Consider the following 21,101-nt stretch of genomic DNA (forward strand, 5'->3'; position numbering starts at 1 on the left):
TTAACTTGAGCTGTTTGACCATGTGCATAAGCTTTGTAAGGTTAACTTGGCTATGCTGATGCTGGAGAGAGATGCAAACACAACACATTTTTAGCTTTCATCTATCTATAAACTTTGGATAAAGAGGACCTGCTGAACATACTGAATGAAAAATAATTTGAGGAATAATGGGTTTAAGACAATTGTTAGTTCTGTTGTGTTCCATGACTAGTTGCTGTTTCCAAGTTTACTTGCAGTAAATAAGTTGTTCTTGATTATTGTAACATGCATAATTTATTTGTGCATGTACAGATAAATTTTAATCTTGTACGGTGAGCTTCTTGTTATTGTTATTCCTAAGTTAGCTATATTAATGAATAAAATTTGGGCTTTGTGTTTGATTCTTGCGGACTAACTAACTGAGTTAAAAACCACACAACACCAGATTATAATCCAATAGGTTTATTTGAAAGACTTTACACACCAGATAGTATGTGGATAATTCTAATATAGCTATGATGTACCATCTTTGTTTTCATCTTTTAGAATCTTCTAAAAGATAAAAGACTTAACAGCAATCTAGGTTTGTTCAATATATTTGTTTTACTTGCATGATACTGATCTTTTGCTATAAATTCTGTGCATAATGATCCTGCCCCACTAGTTACCTGATGAAGGAGCAGCGCTCTGAAAGCTAGTACTTCCAAATAAATCTGTTGGACTATAACCTGGTGTTGTATGATTTTTAATTTTGTCCACCACCGGCACCTCCACATTCTATTTTATTGACATATAGAAAAGAGTTAAAAACCTAATGTATGTAAACATTATCAGCATCCGCAGTTCTTTCAGTTTTTATTAAACATGATCAGAACTCAGTTGCTAGATTTCTGAAAAGTAAAATTTTTACTAATCTAATTAACTTTTATTTCACAGCTAAAATCAGACGACTCTATGATATCGCTAATGTTCTCACCAGCCTTGAGCTTATAAAGAAAGTACATGTAACAGAGGTGAGAGGGCGGAAGCCAGCATTTAAATGGATCGGACCAGAGGCATTCCCAGACCTAATTGGTATACAATTTTTGTTTAGATTACAATTATGTTTCCTTGGTTCTTATAATTTTACCCTTTTTCTCAGAAAGTGAATTTGATTGCATAAACAACAAATTGAACTTTTATCATGAAGGAAACTATTATTGTTGCAGATATAAAGCCCATTACTCTGACTACCTCAGCTCAACCTAATACTCAGTTGCCCAAGATTTCTAAAGAAACATTTGCCAAGAATCTGTTCCCTGCGTCAAACACTAAACAAGGCTTCACCCGCCATGCATCTTTGAACCACTTATTAGAAAATCTGGAGAATAAACAGAGGAAGATCAGCTCTGCACCAAGCAGCCCAGTTGGCAAAGTTTACAGTATGTATTTCAGAATAATTAATTTATCATGTATTTGTACAATTTATGGACAAATATTTAAATATATTTATGAATTGATGCTATTCCTGTTGTTCTGCAAAAATTAATTCATGCTAAATTAGTTTAACAAATGGAAAATTACACAAATAGTTTGCTGAAAAGCTTTTTTTTTAGTTGTTAAACTTTTAATGCATATTCAGCCGGATGTTAATGTTGTACCTTGGTTGTTTTGCTTTAGCTAGAATAAATGATATATAAAGTACTTGGAGGTTCATTGAAATGAAGTGATTCCTGGTTTTAATTTCCAAAAAATTGTACATTTTGAGTGCGCCATTTTAAAAAATTTTGGCCATTTAGTACAGAAAACAGAATTAGGAATAAATGTTCTGGATGTAAGTTTGCTTGCTGAGCTGGAAGGTTCATTTTCAGACATTTTGTCACCATTCTGGGTAACATCATCAATGAGCATCTGGTGAAACACTGGTGGTATGGCCCGCTTTTTATTTATGTATTTAGGTTTCCTTGGGTTGGTAATGTCATTTCCTCTTCTTTTTCTCAGGGGGTGGTAATTGGGATCCACATTGGACAAACAGGCAGAAAACTAGCCACCAGGTTACATGAACATCAACAACTAGCTACAAAAAGACATGACCCACTCTCACTAGTATCTTCACATACAGATGAGGAAGGACACTACTTCGACTGCGACAACACATCCATCCTAGGACAAGCCAAACAGAGACACTTGCAAGAATTCCTAGAAGCATGACACTCCAACTAGAACTCTATCAACAAACACATTGACTTGGATCCCATTTACCACCCCTGAGAGAAAGAACAGGAAATGAAATCACCACAGGAAATGACATCACCAGCATAAGAAAACTGAAACACATAAATAAAAAGCAGGCCATACCACATTGCTTTGCTGGAGGCTCACTGATAATCTCACCTAGTATGGTGATGAAATGTCAGAAAACGAACCTCCCAGCTCAGCAAGCAAACCTACACCCAGAACCTCAACCTGACCTACAAATCTTCTCAGGAATAAATGTGCTATTTTAAGGTTGGCAGGCTATAACTAGTTGAGTACGACAAGGATCAGAACTTGGAACACATCTATTTGCAGTTTACATCAATTATTTGGGTGAAGGGAGTGTTGGTAAGGCTCCAAAAGAACCTTTAACCGACTGATTTCATGCAAGCTCTCTAAGGGCAATCCAACCAGTCTAGAACTCCTATTATATTCCTATAATCCTGTAAATTTAATTTCCTTTAGAAATAGTCATCTCCATTTCCAGCACCCAACCAGACAGTGAGTCCAAATCAGTACAACGTGTTGCATTTTTGAAAGAAATGTTCTTCCTTTTACACCACCTCTCTTCCTATCTCTTGCCAAAATTTAAAATATGTGTTATTTTGTTCTTGTACTATCAACAAATAGGAACAGCTTTCCTATCTCTACCTTATCGAAGACCATCATGATCTTGTATGTCTCAAACAAATTTCTCCTCAACCTTCTTTGCTCCAAGAAAATTGCAGCTTCTCCAACCTAACCTTGGAGCTAAGTTCTTGCTTTCTCGAATCATCCTGATGGATACCCTTTTATCCTTCCTAAAGTGCAGTGAACTGAACTGGATGTTTGTTCTCGAATTGCGGTCTAACCAGAGCTTTATGCATGATTGGCATAACCTCTTGCTTTTGTACCCAAATACCTCTACTTATGAAGCACAACACTGCATGTTTTTGTTAGCTGTCTCCTAATATGTCCTGCTACCTTCAAATGTTTTTGCACATAAACTTCCCAGATCCCTCTGCACTGTGCACTGTACTATTTAGTATTTATGCGTTCTCCATATTCCTTCTGCCAAAGTGCAACACCTCACATTTCTTGTATATGTAGTACTGCAATCGATTGATTAGATTAGATTCCCTACAGTGTGGAACCAGGCCCTTCGGCCCAACAAGTCCACACCAACCCTCCGAAGCGCAACCCACCCAGACCCATTCCCGTACATTTCACCCTTTCACTTAACACTACGGGCAATTTAGCATAGCCAATTCACCTAACCTGCACATTTTTGGACTGTGGGAGGAAACCGGAGCACCCGGAGGAAACCCACGCAGACACGGGGAGAATGTGCAAACTCCACACAGTCAGTCGTCTGAAGCGGGAATTGAACCCAGGTCTCTGGCGCTGTGAGGCAGCAGTGCTAACCACTGTGCCACCCTTTGACATTGGCCATTGGTATCATCTTCACTGCCAGATGCACTTCCTAATACAGAATCATCAACAAAGTTTAAAATTCTACTTTGTATTTCAATACCTAAGTCATCAGTAGTTTAAAAAAAAGTGGCCCGAGCATTGATATTTCGCGCTCACAACTGCCTAGCACCCTCCAATTAAAAACAAAACAGCCATTTGCCATGACGCCTGTTTTCAGTATTTAAGTCTTTTTATTATCCAAGATGTGACCCTCCTGTTTGAGTCTTAGTTTTGTTAACTAACCAATTATGGTATTTCGACAAAGGCTTTTTAAAAATTCATTGCTTTTCCATTATAAAACCTCTCTCAATAAGATTGATTAAATGCAGTCCCCTTTTCTCTTCACCAACCCACCAATAAAGAAATGACTGATTCTACCAACAAATGCATTATGTCAGTGTTATTTAATTATGATTTGTAGATGCCGGTGTTGGACTGGGGTGTACAAAGTTAAAAATCACACAACACCAGGTTACAGTTCAACAGTTTAATTGGAAGCACTAGCTTTTAGGGCTCCTTCTTCAGGTAGCTAGTGCTTCCAAATAAACCTGTTGGACTGTAACCTGCTGTTGTGTGATTTTTAACTTTATTTAATCATGCAGTTTTACAGAATATTTTCTTTATATGAAAGGTGATTCATCCAAAGCTGGGTTATACCCAAGTAAAATGGACCAGCTTGCAACAATCTGTAAACTTCAGTTGGAAGCACAATCTAAGTAAGTGCCAGAAATTTTATATTTGCACCTGTCTAACTAGATTTTCAAATTCAATTATATGCAGAGAATTTTGTGTAGCATGCCTGTATGAAACTTTTTAAAATAACTTAAATCTGAGACATTTTTGAAGTCAAGTTTCATTTGAATTGTACAATTAGAAAGAATTTTTTAATGTCTATTGTGCATGAGCACATTTGTTTTAATGTTTGTATTTATCCTTCCCCCTCAGTCTGAATGCCAGTAAACACATAGCCTCGCCGTTAACACCATCTTCCTCGCAAGAGAAATCAAAAATTGATCATCCTCCTGGACTTGTGGAATCAGTACGATGTACTGGAGTTAATTCAACAGTATTCCCTCAGGTTAAACCAACATTGCAGCCTCTCGGGGTCTTTCCTTTGATGCACGGACAATATTCTTCTGTTTTACCAATGGTGTTACCTCAAAGCCAATCTGGTGGATCTTATACAATTTATTTACAGCCTTCACAGCCAGGAACCCTGACTGCACATCCCTCTGGCTTTGTACAGTCTATATCCTTTGTCACCGAGCAACAAATTGTAAATCCTAATGACTCAAAGAACCACACCAATAAACGGACTGCTGAAACTTGTGTTGATGTGCCAGAAACACTTCATGACATCCAGACTAGCAAAGCAGCCAAACATGATAATATTCCTGACTGGTGCCTGAAACAACCTTCTACTTGTGACCTCAGTGATGTTCTGCATTCCAAAGCAGCAAATAAACCTGTTGAGAGCCAACTTACAAAGGATGCTGATTCATTCAGGGTACAGTAACATGAAAAAATATATATATATTTGTGAACATCTCAAATGGCCTATTTATGGTGATTTCATTTAAGTAACAACTGAGTGTTAATAACCATCATCTAACTGACATCTACTTCTGTCAGTTGCAATGGCAAATTGAGGCTTCTTTCATCACAATGCCCCATGCCCTTGAGAGTGTACTAAGCGCCATGCAAAACAAGTGCACTTCTGGTTTGTAACAAATTGTCCAGAATGCACTGAGACATGTAAATCAGTCTCAGGATGTTTTTGGTTTCTGACTGTTGGCTAGATTCTTGACCATTATGTTCCTGTTGATTGAGTAGACTGAACAGTAATTGAGGATCAGAGAAAGCCAGTCCAAAGTGTCACTAGGTTGAAACAAAATGGCTGGCAGCATTCATTGTCATAGTTCATGTGATCAATGCTGGTTTGAGCAAGACCTCTAAGCTGCTCTTTGTAAGATCTTCCAGAATGAAAATCAGTCTTATTTCCAATACACCCCAACCAATTGAATTGAATTTATTGTCACGTGTACCGAGGCACAGTGAAAAGCTTTGCCTTGCGAGCAATTCATGTAGACCACGTAGTTAAGTAGCGCAGATAAGTAAACAATAGGTAAACAGTGGCAAAAATAAACACAGAGGCAAATGTGAAGAGTTTGAGTCCATTCAGTATTCTAACAACAGTAGGATAGAAACTGCTTTGAAACCAGCTGGTGCGTGTATTCAGGCTTCTGTACCTTCTCCCTGATGGTAGAGGTTGGAGAAAAACATTGCCAGGGTGGGATGGATCTTTGAGAATCCTGGTGGCCTTTCCTTAACAGGAGGCCGAGTAGATGGGTTCTATAGATGGAAAGTTGGCCTTTGTGATTGTCCGGGCCGAGTTCACCACTCTCTGTAACCGTCTCCAATCTTGCATGGTACAGTTGCCATACCAGGTAGTGATACATCCAGACAGAATGCTCTCGGTGGCGCACCTATAAAAGTTGGCAAAGATATTCACCATCATGCCAAATTTTCTCAGTTGCCTGAGGAAAAAGAGACCTTGTTAGGCCTTTGTAACCAGTGCGTCCACATGAAAGTCCAAGAAAGCTTGTTGTGGATGTCCACTCCCAGGAGCTTGACACTCTCCACTTGTTCCACCTCTGTGCTGTTAATGTGTAGGAGGGCATGAGTAACATCCGCCAGAAATCAATAATGAATTCCTTGGTTTTGCTGGCATTGAGAGCTAGGTTGAACTCAGTGCACCATTTTTCAGAGCCTTCCACCTCCTGTCTGTAATCTGTTTCGTCACCATCTGAGATTCGACCAACTATGGTGGTGTCATCAGCGAACTTGTAAACGGCATTAGTCTGGCATGGGTATACAGTGAGTACACGAGGGGGCTCCAGTGTTGAGTGTTAGTGAGGAAGAAATATTGTCCCCAATCTTCACTGATTGTGGCCTGTGGGTCAGGAAACTGAGGGTCCAATTGCAGAGAGTGGGGCTTAGTCCGAGATCACTAAGTTTAATAATCAATCCCGAGGGGCTAATAGTGTTGAAGGCTGAACTGTAGTCAATAAGTAGGATTCTTACGTAACTGTTCTTTGTGTCAAGATGTTCTAAGGAGGAGTGAAGGACAAGTGATATGCATCTGACATGGATCTATTGGTCCGATAGGCAAATTACAGTGGGTCAAGAATAGGGGGGAAGCTAGAGTTGATTAATGCCATGACCAGTCTTTCAAAACCCTTCATGACCACTGAAGTTAGGGTCACTGGGCGGTTGTCATTGAGACATGCTGCATGAGCCTTCTTCGGCACAGGGGTGATATTGGCCTCCTTGAAACAGGCAGGGACAGTCGCCTGCTGCAGGGAGAGGTTGAAGATGTCCGAGAAGACCTCTGCCAGTTGATCTGCACATGCTCTGAGTGTGCTGCCTGGTACTGCATCTGTTCCCATCGCTTTCCTTGCATTGACACAAAGGAAAACTGATCTGACCTCTGATGCAGTGACTGTTTGGATAGGTTCGGCAGGACTTGTTGGAATAGGTGTTACCTCTCCATTGAAATTCTGCTCAAAGCAAACATAGAAGGCGTTGAGACGATCTGAGAGGGATGTGTCATCATCTGCTATCTTGCACTGTCTCTTTTTAGAACCTGTGATGTCATTCAGTCCTTGCCATAGTCACCAGGTGGTAGCGGATATAGAGTGTGAGGTAGCAGGTCATTAACCTTCTTCCGACACTGCTGGGTATTTCTCCAAACCATGGACACTACACTGACATTGTGGCAACATCATACCATCCTGGCAGGTTCTCGTGTTGTGTCCTCCTCCACTGGTCCTGAGCGAAGAGGATGTACGTACTCTATACCACCAGATCCACTAAGACCTCCAGGGTCCTTTTCGTTAACGGGGGTGCCAATTTCCCCTTACCTCGAAAAATGCTATTAATGCACAGACCAGCTTTGGACAGCCAGAGTTTGACCAAGTGCACAACGGCCTTTTAAATATAGTGGTGGTAGCACAGATGCTGGAATATTTAGGCAGTGACAAGTACTTCTGGGCTACAGCAAGTTAAAGAATTGGGCTAGCATGAGACAAGGGGAATGTGATAAGTACTTAATGAGATGATTTTAGGCTGATAGCACAACAAAATTCACTGGGCTTCCTCCAGGACATTCCAGAAATGGAATAACATTTTGCCAGTATATGGTAAGATTCAGCCCTGTATTTTTTTTTCAATAATTTGACGTGGAGCATTTAAAATGTTCCATTTGTGGGCAGCTAGCTGACTAAAACAAAGATAGTGGTATCACAAACATATTGGTGCTGCTTGTTTTTTACATTAGGTTGGCTGTCAAGTTCAATTTGGAGATTTCATTTTGCATTTGATTTTCGATTGTTTGTTGATAAATCTGTAGAGAAGTTTTATTATGTGTACATTTCATGACCTCCCAAACCACTTTATGACCAATGCATTGTTTTTGAAATACAGTCACTGTTGTAATGCAGGAAGCAAGTCACCCATTTGCGCACAGCCACCTGCCAAAAAGAGCAATATGATAATGAACAGAAAATTTTTATTGTGTAATTGAATGTTTCCAATGCATCTTGATGTCAAAATTGCTATAATTGGTGCCTGACTTTGCAGCTTGCACAAAACCCAATATCTTGGATTTATATTTTTATGCTAAGTACAGAACCTAAACCAGAAAACAGAAAAATTTAACTTTGCCTACATTTTGCTTGAAGGGCCCTTCGTCAAACAAAGTTGAGTTTTTTGAGATTCATCAAGCGAGGCTAAAGGCTCGCAGAAGCTTCATAACTAATCGGGCTTCCCCAAGGGCTTTGCATCTTGATCCAGAGTTCCTTAATGCCCCAGAAGACAAGAGTCTCAGCTCTGAAAAACTAGAGCATAGTGTTGAATGTTACCTTGAGAATGAAGAGAAGAGTGGGATTATTACATCAGAAGGAAAAGCCACTGCAGTGAAAGCTGTTCCAGTGGCAATTGCATTTCCTGCCCTTCATTCTATTTCTGAGGTGAGATCTTGACTTTACAAATTGATATTGCAATTTGCGAAATGAACCTTCAACCAACAAGCTGAAATCAGTTTTCTGTTGCAATTGTTAGTTTTTGTTTCATTGGAGCAATCTGTGCATTTTATTACTGCATGATTTCAATTTTCTTTAAATCTTGATTGGTTGTCCCCATGTATTATTTGAATTTGTTTCAGACTGTAATACCATCAGGATACCTTATCCCATTGCCACAGCAGGCATCTTTCAATAATGCAAGCAACGGATCTCCTGAAATGAAAAATAACTGTGTCCCCTCACCAGAGCATCAGCTTTACCATTCACCATCATCAGGTTTGTGATTAAACCTTCATGTTCAAGAGATTCAAACTGTGTGATGCTTGTAAGAACATTATTTTTTCATTTGTGAAAGTAGAGAATGAATAATGCACTTGTCATTATTAGCACAATCATTCGGCTGGGGGAGCAAAAGCATCTTTATAACTGCTGCACAAATCCATAGAAAAGCACCATTTGATATTCTGCTGCAACTTGCTGTTACTATCTCAGAACAGCTGCTGAGGTAGTGTCTTATTTATGTTAAAATTCATTTAAAGTTCCTTCGATCTTGGGACAGATTTCTTTTAATTTTATTCCTTTTAATTTTAATTTTAATTTCTTTTAATTTTATTCCTTTGTCTTGCACTTCAATTCCTCACAAATTCCTTGCAAAACTGTTTTGTGGCAGTTCCTTAAAGCCAGGTAAATTGAGCTTTTCACAAGGGGGAGTGAAAGGAGAGGATGGATGGCGATTGTTTTGGTCACTGTTTGGCTTGTTGTTCAGAAATTTTTGGTTCAAATCTTGCATCAGTATAGGAACAATGAACCTGCACTGCAAGGTCTCTTTGTTCATCAACACTCTCCATGATCTTACCATTGGGTATAAGTCCTGCTTGATTTGCCTTTCCAAAATGCAGCAACTGAAATTTAACTAAATCAAACTCCATCTCCTACTCCTCAGCCCATTGACCCATGTGATCAAAACCTCATTGTACTCTGAGGTAACCTTCTTTGCTGTCCTCTACACCTCCAATTTTGGTGTCATCTGCAAACTTAATAACTATATCTCCTGCATTCAAAACCAAACCATCTATATCAATGTTGAAAAGCAGTGAACCTAGCACCATTATGGAACACTATTGGTCACAGGTCTCCAGTCTAAAAAGCAACCCTCCATTGCCACCCTCTGACTTCTGCCTTCGAGCCAGTTCTGTATCTCAGGTGGATAAGATAGTGAAGAAAGTGTTTAGTATGCTTTCCTTTATTGGTCAGAGCATTGAGTATTGGAGTTGGGAGATGGTGTTGTGACTATACAGGATATTGGTTCAGCCACTTTTGGAATTTTGTGTGCAATTCTAGTTTCCCTCCTCCAGAAAGAATGTGGTGAAACATGAAAGGGTTCAGAAAAGATTTACAAGGATGTCGCCAGGGTTGGACGTTATGAGCTCCAGGGAGAGGCTGAATAGGCTGGGGCTGTTTTCCCTGGATCGTCGGAGGCTGAGGAGTGATCTGATGGTGGTTTATAAAATCATGAGGTGCATGGATAGGGTAAATAGACAAACTCTTCCCTGTGTTGGGGGAGTCCAGAACTAGAGGGCATAGGTTTAGGGTGAGAGAGGAAAGATTTAAAATGGACCTGAAGGGCAACTTTTTCACGCAAAGGGGTGGAATATATCCAGAAAGAGCTGCCAGAGGAAGTGGTGGAGGTGGCTACAATTGCAGCATTTAAAAGGCATCTGGATGAATATTTGAATAGTAAAGGTTTAAAGAGATATGCAAATAGGCCTAGATTAATTTAGGGCATCTGGTTAGCATGGATGAGTTAGACTAAAGGGTCTGTTTCTGTGCTGTACATCTCTATTACTCTACAATATATATTGTTTGTTTTCCAATAGTATAAATAAAAATAATTTTTGCTTTGCAAATGAGTTATTAAAATGTTCTCTCTCTTTGTAGGTGTTACATCAATGACTACTTCAGACTATTCACCAGCTAATTTCTCTGCTACACATATAACCCCTCTGAAATTGCCTTATCCAATGGCAGTAGCTTCTTCTGTTGCTTCTCTTCCTGTCGTGAGCCAAGCCAACATCACATCCTTCACGTCTTCAGGTCATCACTTTCCTATTCACAGTCCTAGCCCAGGAATTCTGAATTTCACACTGCAGAATCTTGGCTTGATCAACCCTGGTGTACACTTTTCAGTGAGTCAAGGGCCTACAATGACAACTGCTCCTCCAGAACAAGCTAGTCCTCTCACAGGAAACATCAATCTACAACAAGGAAAAATGATTTTTGTTAAACCAGTTTCTCCTCAGCATCAGCTGAATGGACAGCCTGTAGCATTGATTAGTATACAGCAGGTGAGCTAAGTCACTAAATTGCAATGAATATGTTCAAATACTTTATTCAGTAAGGCTTCATTAATCTAGAGGGAAAGTGAGAACAGCAGGTGCTGGAGTTATCAGAGTCAAGAGTGTGGTGCTAGAAAAGCACAGAAGGTCGGGTAGCATCCGTAGAATTCGTGATGAAGGGCTTATTCCCAAAACGTCGATTCTCCTGCTCCTTGGATGCTGCCTGACCGGCTATGCTTTTCCAGCACCACACTCTCGACTCTTCATTTGTCCAGAAGAAAGAAATGCATGAACTGCACCTTGCAGAATCCATGCCATAACCAACTGATTCTTAGTTTGATTCCAGGTGTGTACAAAGATGTTTCTCAACTGAGATTGTGGGGAAAATGTTAATATTCTCAGTATGCATGAGGAGAAAAATAAATCCTAAATTTCTGCTTTCCTACTTGGCCTGATGGAAAGAATGTATAAGCAGTAAATTTTGCTCTATTTTCTAGTTTTCAATTTTGGCCAATCCTTGATCTTGAAATAACCTACTATTACTCAGCATGGTAGCACAAATGCCTCTAAATCACAAGCTTCTAAGTTCAAGTCGCACTTCAGGCTGACCATAAAAATCAGTGCTGATGTTCCTGTGCAATCTTGCGGAAGCACTGCACTGTTGGCTGTGCTGTCTTTTGGATGATATATTAAACCAAGATCCCATTTGTCTGCTCTGGTGAATAGTACTTCTTTCAAAGACTAGCAGTAGCATTATCCCCAGTGTTCTGACCAATATTAATCCCTCAATCATATTAAACAGATTGTCTGTTTATTGTCACATTGTTGTAAATGGGATTTTGCTGAATGCTAATTAGCTTCCACATTTCCAATGTTCTCATGGTGACAACATTTCATAAGTAATGATTGTAAAATGGTTTTGAAACTTCTAGTAATCATGGGAAGTGGTTATATAAATGCAACTTCCCTTCTGTTTTCGCTGCCTAAACCAAACAGAAACAATGACCATCTCCCACCATATAAGACCATAAGACATAGGAGCGGAAGTAAGGCCATTCGGCCCATCGAGTCCACCCCACCATTCAATCTTGGCTGATGGGCATTTCAACTCCACTTACCCGCATTCTCCCCATAGCCCTTAATTCCTTGTGACATCAAGAATTTATCAATTTCTGCCTTGAAGACATTTAGCGTCCCAGCCTCCACTGCACTCTGCGGCAATGAATTCCACAGGCCCACCACTCTCTGGCTGAAGAAATGTCTCCGCATTTCTGTTCTGAATTTACCTCCTCTAATTCTAAGGCTGTGTCCACGAGTCCTAGTCTCCTCGCCTAACAGAAACAATTTCCTAGCGTCCACCCTCTCCAAGCCATGTATTATCTTGTAAGTTTCTATTAGATCTCCCCTTAATCTTCTAAACTCCAATGAATACAATCCCAGGATCCTCAGCCGTTCCTCATATGTTAGACCTACCATTCCAGGGATCATCCGTGTGAATCTCCGCTGGACACGTTCCAGTGCCAGTATGTCCTTCCTGAGGTGTGGGGACCAAAACTGGACACAGTACTCCAAACCTAACCAGAGCTGTATAAAGTCTCAATAGCACAACAGTGCTTTTATATTCCAACCCTCTTGAGATAATTGACAACATTGCATTCGCTTTCTTAATTATGGGCTCAACCTGCATGTTTACCTTTAGAGAATCCTCAGCTAGCACTCCCAGATCCCTCTGTACTTTGGCTTTACGAATGTTCTCACCGTTTAGAAAGTAGTCCACACGCGTATTCTTTTTTCCAAAGTGCAAGACCTCGCATTTGCTCACATTGAATTCCATCAGCCATTTCCTGGACCACTATTCCAAACTGTCTAGATCCTTCTGCAGCCTCCCCACTTCCTCAGTCCTACCTGCCTGTCCACCTAACTTTGTATCATTGGCAAACTTGGCTAGAATGCCCCCAGTCCCTTCATCCAGATCATTAATATATAATGTGAACAGCTGCGGCTCCAACACTGAACCCTGCGGGACACCGCTTGTCACCAGCTGTCATTCCGAAAAAGAACCTTTTATTCCAACTCTCTGCCTTCTGTCAGGCAGTCAATCCTCAATCCATACCAGTAGCTCACCTCGAACACCATGGGCCCTCACTGCTCAGCAGCCTCCCGTGTGGCACCTTATCAAAGGCCTTATGGAAGTCTAGGTAAACCACATCCACTGGGTACAGTGGATATGGTACGTCCTGAGTTACTCAGGAATTGACCATTGATATCAATCATGAGTGAGTCCTCTATCTTGACCACCTCTTTTTTTCCATCCCTATATAGCAAGCTTCAAATAACATTGACAGTTGAGATGAATAAACTTTAAGCAGATCACTGATACAGACTGTTCTGTTGTTCATTTCCATATCGAGTACATTTACCCATTGAGTCATCATGGAAGCCGGATATTCTGTGGCTTTGATACACGTCAGAATATTATCCTTTCTATTTGGGTGAAAGCAGATGTAAAGTTTCCAAATGATGCATATTTCTAAGTGGGTGTTGTCAATCTGCTGTGATTTTTTTCATAAAAGCAAAATACTGCAGATGTTGGGAAATCTGAAATAAAAACAAATTATGGGAAAACTCAGCAGGTCTGGCAACATTTGTGGAGAGAGAAACAGACTTAATGATTTAAGTCATTGAAAGAGTCAAAGAATAGTCATATTAGAATCAAAATATTAGCTTTTTTTGAAATTTCATTCATAATGTGGGCATTACTCAGTGGCCATCATGTATTGGCAATACATACTGCCTTGAGCTGCCTTCTTGAACTGTTGCCATCCATTTTGCCATTAGGGAGGGAGTTTCAGGACTAAGACCCTGAAAATAAAGCAATGCATTTCCAAATCTGAATGGTGAGTGGCTTGGAGGAAAACTTGCATCTGATGGTATTCCTGTCTATCTGCTGCCCTTGTCTTTTTAGGTGGTAATAGTCATGGATTTGGAAGGTGCTGTCTAAGGAGCAATTGTGAATTTCTGTAGTGGATTCTGTTGATAGTGAACTTGGGTGGTGAAAGGAGTGAATTCTTGTGGGTGTGGTGCCACTCAGTGGGCTGCATTGTCCTGGATGGTGTCAAGCTTTTACATGTTGGGGCTGCACTCAACCAGGCGTGTGATTGAATTCTATCACATTTCTGATTTAACTGATAGTTGGTGGACAGCCTTGGGGATTCAGGAGGTGAGTTATTCACTTCAAGATTCCTAGTCTCTGACACGGCCTTGTAGCCACATTACTTATAAAACTAGACCAATTCAGTTTTTGGTCAATGTTAATCCCTAGGATATTAGTGGTGATGGCATTCAGTGATGGTGATATCATTGAATGTAAAGAGGCTGTTGTTAGATTATCTCTTGTTGGAGAAGCTAATTGTCTAGTACCAGTGTAATGCAAATAGTACTTGCTACTTGTCACCCTAAACCTAGATATTGTCCAGGTCTAGCTGCATTTGGGAATGGACAATTTCAGGATCTGAGGAGTTGTGAATGGTGCTGAACATTGTGCAGTCATCATGATGGAAGGAAGGTCACTGATGAAACAATTAAAGATATTTAGGCCAAGGTCAATACTCTGAGGAACTCCTGTAGTGATCTGGAGCTGAGGTGATTGGACTCCAAATAGCACAATCATTGTTCCATGTGCAAGGTATGAATCTAACCACAGGAGAATTTTTCTCTGATTCCCATTAACTCCAGTTTTGCCAGAGCTCTTTGCATTTGTCAAAGTGTGACATCAGCTTTGATGTCAGGGACAGTCACTCTTACCTCACCAACTCTGTTTCTGTCTCCACAAATGTGCCAGACTTATTGAGTTTCTCCAACTTTCTGTTTTTATTGCTATGTTTCTTTTAATTTAACCACTTGTACATCCATTCAATAGGATTTTCTTTCCTTTAGGTATTCTTCTGACCACCCACTTTAACTTCAAAAACAGTGTATACACTGTATAAGTTACAGGAGTTTCAGTTGGATGAAGTCCCATGCAAATGTCCAGGCTTTGCATGAAGCAGCAACTTGTTCAGCGTGTAGCTGTGTTTTAGTTGTAAAAATCTATTGTTGACTTAATAGAGTTCTTTCAAATAATGATAGAGTTTAGTGAGGTAGACTTCCAGAAGATGTAGACTCTACTTTGTAGTTTGAATATGGAACATGCTACGACAAGGAGCAGTTGAGGTGAATGGCATTGTTGTTTTTATGGGTAAGTTAGATTAAAGATGCAACAGAAAAAAATACAAGTAATGTTGTCATTGGCTAAAACAGGTAGGAGAGGATTTGGACTAAAAACCTTTTACTGTGTTCATTAGATCTTCAGGTAACAGCATCCTTTTGAACTGCAAAATGCATTATTCACCAAGTTGTGAAGTATGTAGGTCCTTGCCTGTGAGCTTCTAGAAATACTGATCTCCATTGATTTCAGGAATTAATCTTGTACTATACAGTATCTTAATGCTGCTCTTTCTGTTGTATTGTGGACCCCAACTCCAGTTCCTTGCAAACATCTTGAGCTCCCCACATTGAAAATTGGAGCTTAATGATGGTCCTACTCTAAATTACAATTACGTGCATCACATCTGCTCTCTGTGGTCTGGTGGGATAATGGTGTTTTTGAATTTATTTTAAAAATTAGATTTGCTATGGAAGAAACAATACAATATACGCAATTTTCACACTTCAAAATATTGCCATAATTCAGGATGACTAATTGGTATCATATAATTTGCATTTAGCAATATAAACACAAGGATTGAGGGATAGAAGATCTTTATGAGTTTTTTTTTCTGGATTGAGAAGCTGGAGCAACCTGCTTCTGATTGAAGTGAGTTCAATATTTACTCATCATGCCCTTGAGAGGATATTATTATTCCTTGTTGAAGTGGTGTGCCTTTCTAAATGATTATGATATCTAACATTGAACTATATAGTCTAATACAAAAGCTTCATGAATTTTGAATGTATACTTTTGCACCAAATACAATATCTATTTTTTGAGAGAAGGCTTTGTAGTCTTGAAAACAACTTTAGAAGAATGTGTAGCTGTAAGAGAAGCTGTATATTCTGCTAACATGTATAATCTGAAAGCGGTGCAAGACTATTCCATCACAGTACTGCCAAATAACTTGCTTGGGTAGCAAATTCAGCAACGGTCATGAAGTATATCCTTAACTGTAGATGAAACAAAATGATAATGTGCAATTGCTTTTAACTAGTTACTAATGATCTCTTGCGTATTACAGCCAAGTGTGCCAGCCACACCCGAGGGTGCTCAGTCAGTCAACAGGGAGAGCTTTTTCCGTACTCCAGGAGGTCCATCATCAGCTTCCATCCTGTCATCAGTACCCGTTGTTGTCACCAACGGCAATAACAAAAGTCCTGCAGGAAACTTGCCCCTTCCTCAACGAAAGCTTGAGGTCTGCACTGAAGATTTTCAATGACAATAGAACAGCTGGTAAATCCAGAATGGTCTATAAGAGTTTTAATGTATTGCTAGATTATGAACAATTCTTGGGGTACATTCTAAATATGTAACGCATAATTTGCGTTTAATCCAATGATTTTTTAAAAAATGTTATCTGGCAGCGCATATTGCTCTAAGGGATTCTCTTGAAGTTTACATTGTACCAATGTGATGTCATAATTTACAAAACTGTGATCTTCTGCTTCAGCAGAATAAAAATTCAACACAGAACCATATTCATGTAAGTACTATGGTTAACTATGGCTAGAATTACAAACTAAGGAATATTTACTTTGCACATTATACAAGTGAAACAGTAGAATGTATACCATCCTACCTAGGGTTAGTTTACTGTTTATATATATAAATGGTGCAACCATTGTCCACATCAGCTGCAAATTAACACTGGAATGACGTTTATGGCATGAATTGGGGATGATGTCCCCAGCACAGAAATATATGTACTGTAAAGTCAGCCCATTCTCCATTTAAGAAAAGAATATATTAGATGGCCATTGTTACTGAACAAAATTGGTCAACATAAATTTAAGATGACACAGAACATCTTGTATTGGATGTAAAATCACCGGATAATTGTTTGTTTGAAACTGAGAATGTGCATAGTTCCGGAATAATCCATTGGGGAAATACATAAAAGTACTGTATCTTTACATATTGTGCTGTATTTATGTATAACATTAAAGCATTAACTTTAAATGAAATTAAATTTCAAATTGATATGCTTATCCAATTTTAGATGTCACTATCTCTTGTAAAACCAATCTGAACAAGTACTGTGACCTATAGATTGTTCTAGGTTTCTCATCATTTCTGAGGGTTTCACAATTAAATCTTTAAAATGTGGAAGCCCCAGTAAAGAGCTTATAATTTTTGTTAGTCCAATCAAGTTTCTGTCCAACTATTTGAATTTATTTATATTGTCATGTGGTTCTGTACTATGTCCATTTCAGAATAAATATGTACAGCTAAATTTCCATATATTGAAGTGCTTTCAAACAGTTTGGTGACTTTTATAATATAATAGATTGTGTTTGTGTGTTCATGTATTTTTATTGTCAAGATGAATTATTAAGCAAAATAGTTGGCTGTTTGCTTATTTTCCTGGACAGCGGTGAGGTCACTGTAGTCCATTGGTACTGGTGCAGTAAACTGAATCTCAGAATACTTTAATTCTGCCTCCATGTATTGCTGTGACACTAAATTAACTTAATAACATCTTACTTAAATAGTTAAAATTTCACAGCATATTAATGAATGATTTATTATCACATATCTAGGAGACACAGTGAGAAGTGTTCTGTTGCCACAATTTGGCATCATTTTGAGGTACAAAAAACAAAAAGAAAGTATTTAAATAGAATTAATCTTCATCAGCTGGGACCTCAAAACATAACTCCAGGACTTATGTGAGGTCCCTGCTCCAGGCCTACTCCACCATCGCTGCAACTGACACCTCACCACCAATTCCAGGAGTCCACGCATTGAGCCTATGAAGCCAGCTGTCCCCACTCCAGTCACCACTGCCATTGCTCTGGTCTTTCCATGACATCAGGAAGGTGAAGAAAAGAAAAAGAAAGAAAAAAAGATGAGAGGGAAAAAAATGTGGCCAGCCTGGAGCAGATGGGCCTACTATGCCGATGCCATTATCTTGAATAGCTGGGCCTGCTCACCCTGCTACACTACAGGACTCACTCTCTCCTCCATACCGCTGGGCCCATGCTTTCTCTTCCATACCATTTTACCCCTGCTCTCCCTCTCCTCTCCACATCACAGTGCTAGCTAACTCCTCTCTGCACTGGAGGGCCCGCATTCTCCTCCAAGCCACAGGACTAGATCTCTCTTCTGCCACACACTCAGGAGGTTGTGCCCACTGTCACCCCACTGAATATTTTTTAAATTTGGGGCGTCATGGTGGCTCAGTGGTTAGCACTGCTGCCTCACAGCGCCAGGGATCCAGGTTCAGTTCCCATCTCTGGCGACTGTGTCTGCGTGGGTTACCTCCGGGTGCTCCGGTTTCCTCCCACAGTCCAAAGATGTGCAGGTCAGGTGAATTGGCCATGCTAAATTGCCCATAGTGTTTAGGTGCATTAGTCAGGGGAATGGGTCTGGGTGGGTTACTCTTCGGAGAGTCGGTGTGGACTTGTTGGGCTGAAGGGCCTGTTTCCATACTGTAAATAATTAATCTAAAATTCTGGAACAGAATGAGGGTGTTGCTGGCTGGGCAGCATTTATTACCCATCCCTAATTACCAAGAGGGCAGTCGAGAGTCAACCACATTGCTGTGGTTCTGGAGTCACATGTAGACCAGACCAGGTAAGGATGGCAGTTTCCTTTCCAAAAGCACATTAGTAAACCAGATGGGTTTTTTTTTTCAACAGTTGGCAATGGATTGATAGTATTTATTAGATTCTTAATTCCAGGTATTCATTGAATTCAAATTCCATCATCTGCTGAGGTGGAATTCAAACCAGGGTCCCTGGAACATTACCTGGGTTTCTGGATCGACAGCCCAGTGATAATCCCACTAGGCCATCGTCTCCCCTAAATATACTGAGAAAGGCGATAAAAGAATCAAAGCAGAAACAGAGAAAATGAGCAAAAGTAAAGAAACAAGACAAAAAAAGCAGACAGAGGCAGAAAAGCCCCAGACCAAGAGCTTGCACACAGCACTGCTACTCCACCCCATCTTAGATAGTTCTCCTCAGAACATTATCCTCTGTTCTCAGCTAAACCACAATCACCCTCCCTTAGTTTATCCTGACTCACCAATAGGATTAATCAGCCAGATGTGGTGGCACCAAGGTACACAGTTAGAAATGAACTGCCTTAGGAGTCAACATTAACTCCAGATCCTATGAAGTCTTATGGCATTCAAGTCAAGGAAATGACTGATTACCACCTACTGCAATCTCCTTCCCCCTCCATACCTTCATTTAATCTGTACTCTTTCATGTTGCACAATATTTGGAGGATGCAGTGAGGATTGTAAAGTCACAGAATATACTCGGGGACTTCAATGGCCATCAAGAGTGACTTGGCAGTACCACTACTGATCAAGTTGACCTAGTCCATAAAGACATCACTGCTAAACCGGGTCTGTAACAGTCAATGAGGGAACCGGCTAGAGGGAAAATTTACTTGAACTCATCTCAATAATCAATATATCATAATGTACAGATCCATTTATAATATTAGTAAGAGTGACCACTTCACAGTCCTTATAGAGATGAAGTCCTGTTTGAGAAGACCAAGAAAATCCTTTATGTTGTGTGGCGCACCCATGTAAAATGAGATAGTTCAAGCAAATCTAACAACACAACTAATTATCAATGAGATGTTATGGGCTATCAGGAATATTCAAATTCATGACTTTAAAGAATACTGTATCTGATTATGTCACTGACTTGGTTATTCCAATTGTAATACTGAGTGTGAGAGAGCTAATCCACACATTTACTCATCCTGATTAGTTACAAGAACATCTTGGTGCAAGTATGTTTCCACAAGTTTTACAGAGTTTAAGTTTATCATGACAAGTACAAAATAAATTATACATAATGAAAGCAGTGATTTTTGGTCGATTTAGTTAGGTTCACAAGATCGTAAAACTGATTGACTGATGACAAGTTCTCCTTTTCGTCCTCTCTTGTGCACCAAACCAGTAAGAATCAGCATTTATTAACCCTAAGTAGCAAGTACCCTCCTCTCTGTGCATGATCAAATATCTCCTAAACTAAAATGCTAATGCATGGGCAACACCTGATCAATCTTAGGTTGGCCAAACAGTAGATGCCCAACTCCTAACTGTTTCTTTAAAAGTGATGATCATCTTATGACATCATTCCTCTTGACTCCAAATCAACATCCTCTCACAGCTGCATGGTCACTGTTGTGTACAGATGTTGGAGATTTACTCAGCAGGAACAAAAGTTGGGGGAAATGTAGCTCCTGATTTATTCTTTGACAGGCCAATCACTTTGTAACATCATCTCTTTTAAGACAACTTGTCGTCTTAGCTATTAACTTCGTAGATCTTGATAAAGATTAAGATTTTATTTTATCTTGGTAAAGATAAGCAGAACAATCTATGCATCTGCTTAGAGTGTGTACTGCCAGCCCTGGTTGTTTTAATAATGATATATCTAAGTATCTTCTCCAAAACCTATCCTTAACTGAAAGAGTTATGTGAGACTTCAACACAACTGTTGATGCCAAAAACAAATTAAAGGTCAAAGTAGCAATACAAATTAATATACATAGACCTCTTACATATTATAATGGCTTAGTTTTGCAACTTGTACCATTTTAAAAACTGTGTCTTTGCATAAGAACCTTTTTTTACTTCGACACACTCTCACACCTGTTAGATTATCTGAAGCCGTAAAAACAATCATAGAGTCATATAGCATGGAAACAGACCCTTCGGCCCAACCAATCCACACTGACTATGTTCCCACACTAAACTAGTCCCATCTGCCTGTGCTTGGCCCATATCCCTCC

The 21,101-nt window shown here is 39.7% G+C and overlaps 1 protein-coding gene across 2 annotated transcripts in view; it reads left to right on the plus strand.

Annotated features, from left to right (window-relative positions):
- Nucleotides 1–17,736, plus strand: part of e2f8 (E2F transcription factor 8) — a 49,821-nt gene extending 32,085 nt beyond the window's left edge. The window contains exons 7-15 of one of the 2 annotated variants that reach the window (XR_011963775.1): nt 916–1,053; nt 1,188–1,400; nt 4,298–4,382; nt 4,612–5,173; nt 8,409–8,696; nt 8,891–9,026; nt 10,689–11,095; nt 15,853–15,941; nt 16,360–16,471. Coding sequence is in view for 1 of the 2 variants with exons in the window: in XM_072592789.1 (XP_072448890.1) it covers nt 916–1,053; nt 1,188–1,400; nt 4,298–4,382; nt 4,612–5,173; nt 8,409–8,696; nt 8,891–9,026; nt 10,689–11,095; nt 16,360–16,557 (2,027 nt within the window). In the remaining variant the exon portion in view is untranslated. Of the gene's footprint in view, nt 1–915; nt 1,054–1,187; nt 1,401–4,297; nt 4,383–4,611; nt 5,174–8,408; nt 8,697–8,890; nt 9,027–10,688; nt 11,096–15,852; nt 15,942–16,359 lie in introns of both variants that reach the window. The other variant, XM_072592789.1, reaches the window with a different exon arrangement.
- The last annotated feature ends 3,365 nt before the right edge of the window (nt 17,737–21,101 follow it).

This window comes from Chiloscyllium punctatum, chromosome 22 (genome assembly GCF_047496795.1).
Source record: "Chiloscyllium punctatum isolate Juve2018m chromosome 22, sChiPun1.3, whole genome shotgun sequence".
NCBI classification, from domain to species: Eukaryota; Metazoa; Chordata; class Chondrichthyes; order Orectolobiformes; family Hemiscylliidae; genus Chiloscyllium; species Chiloscyllium punctatum.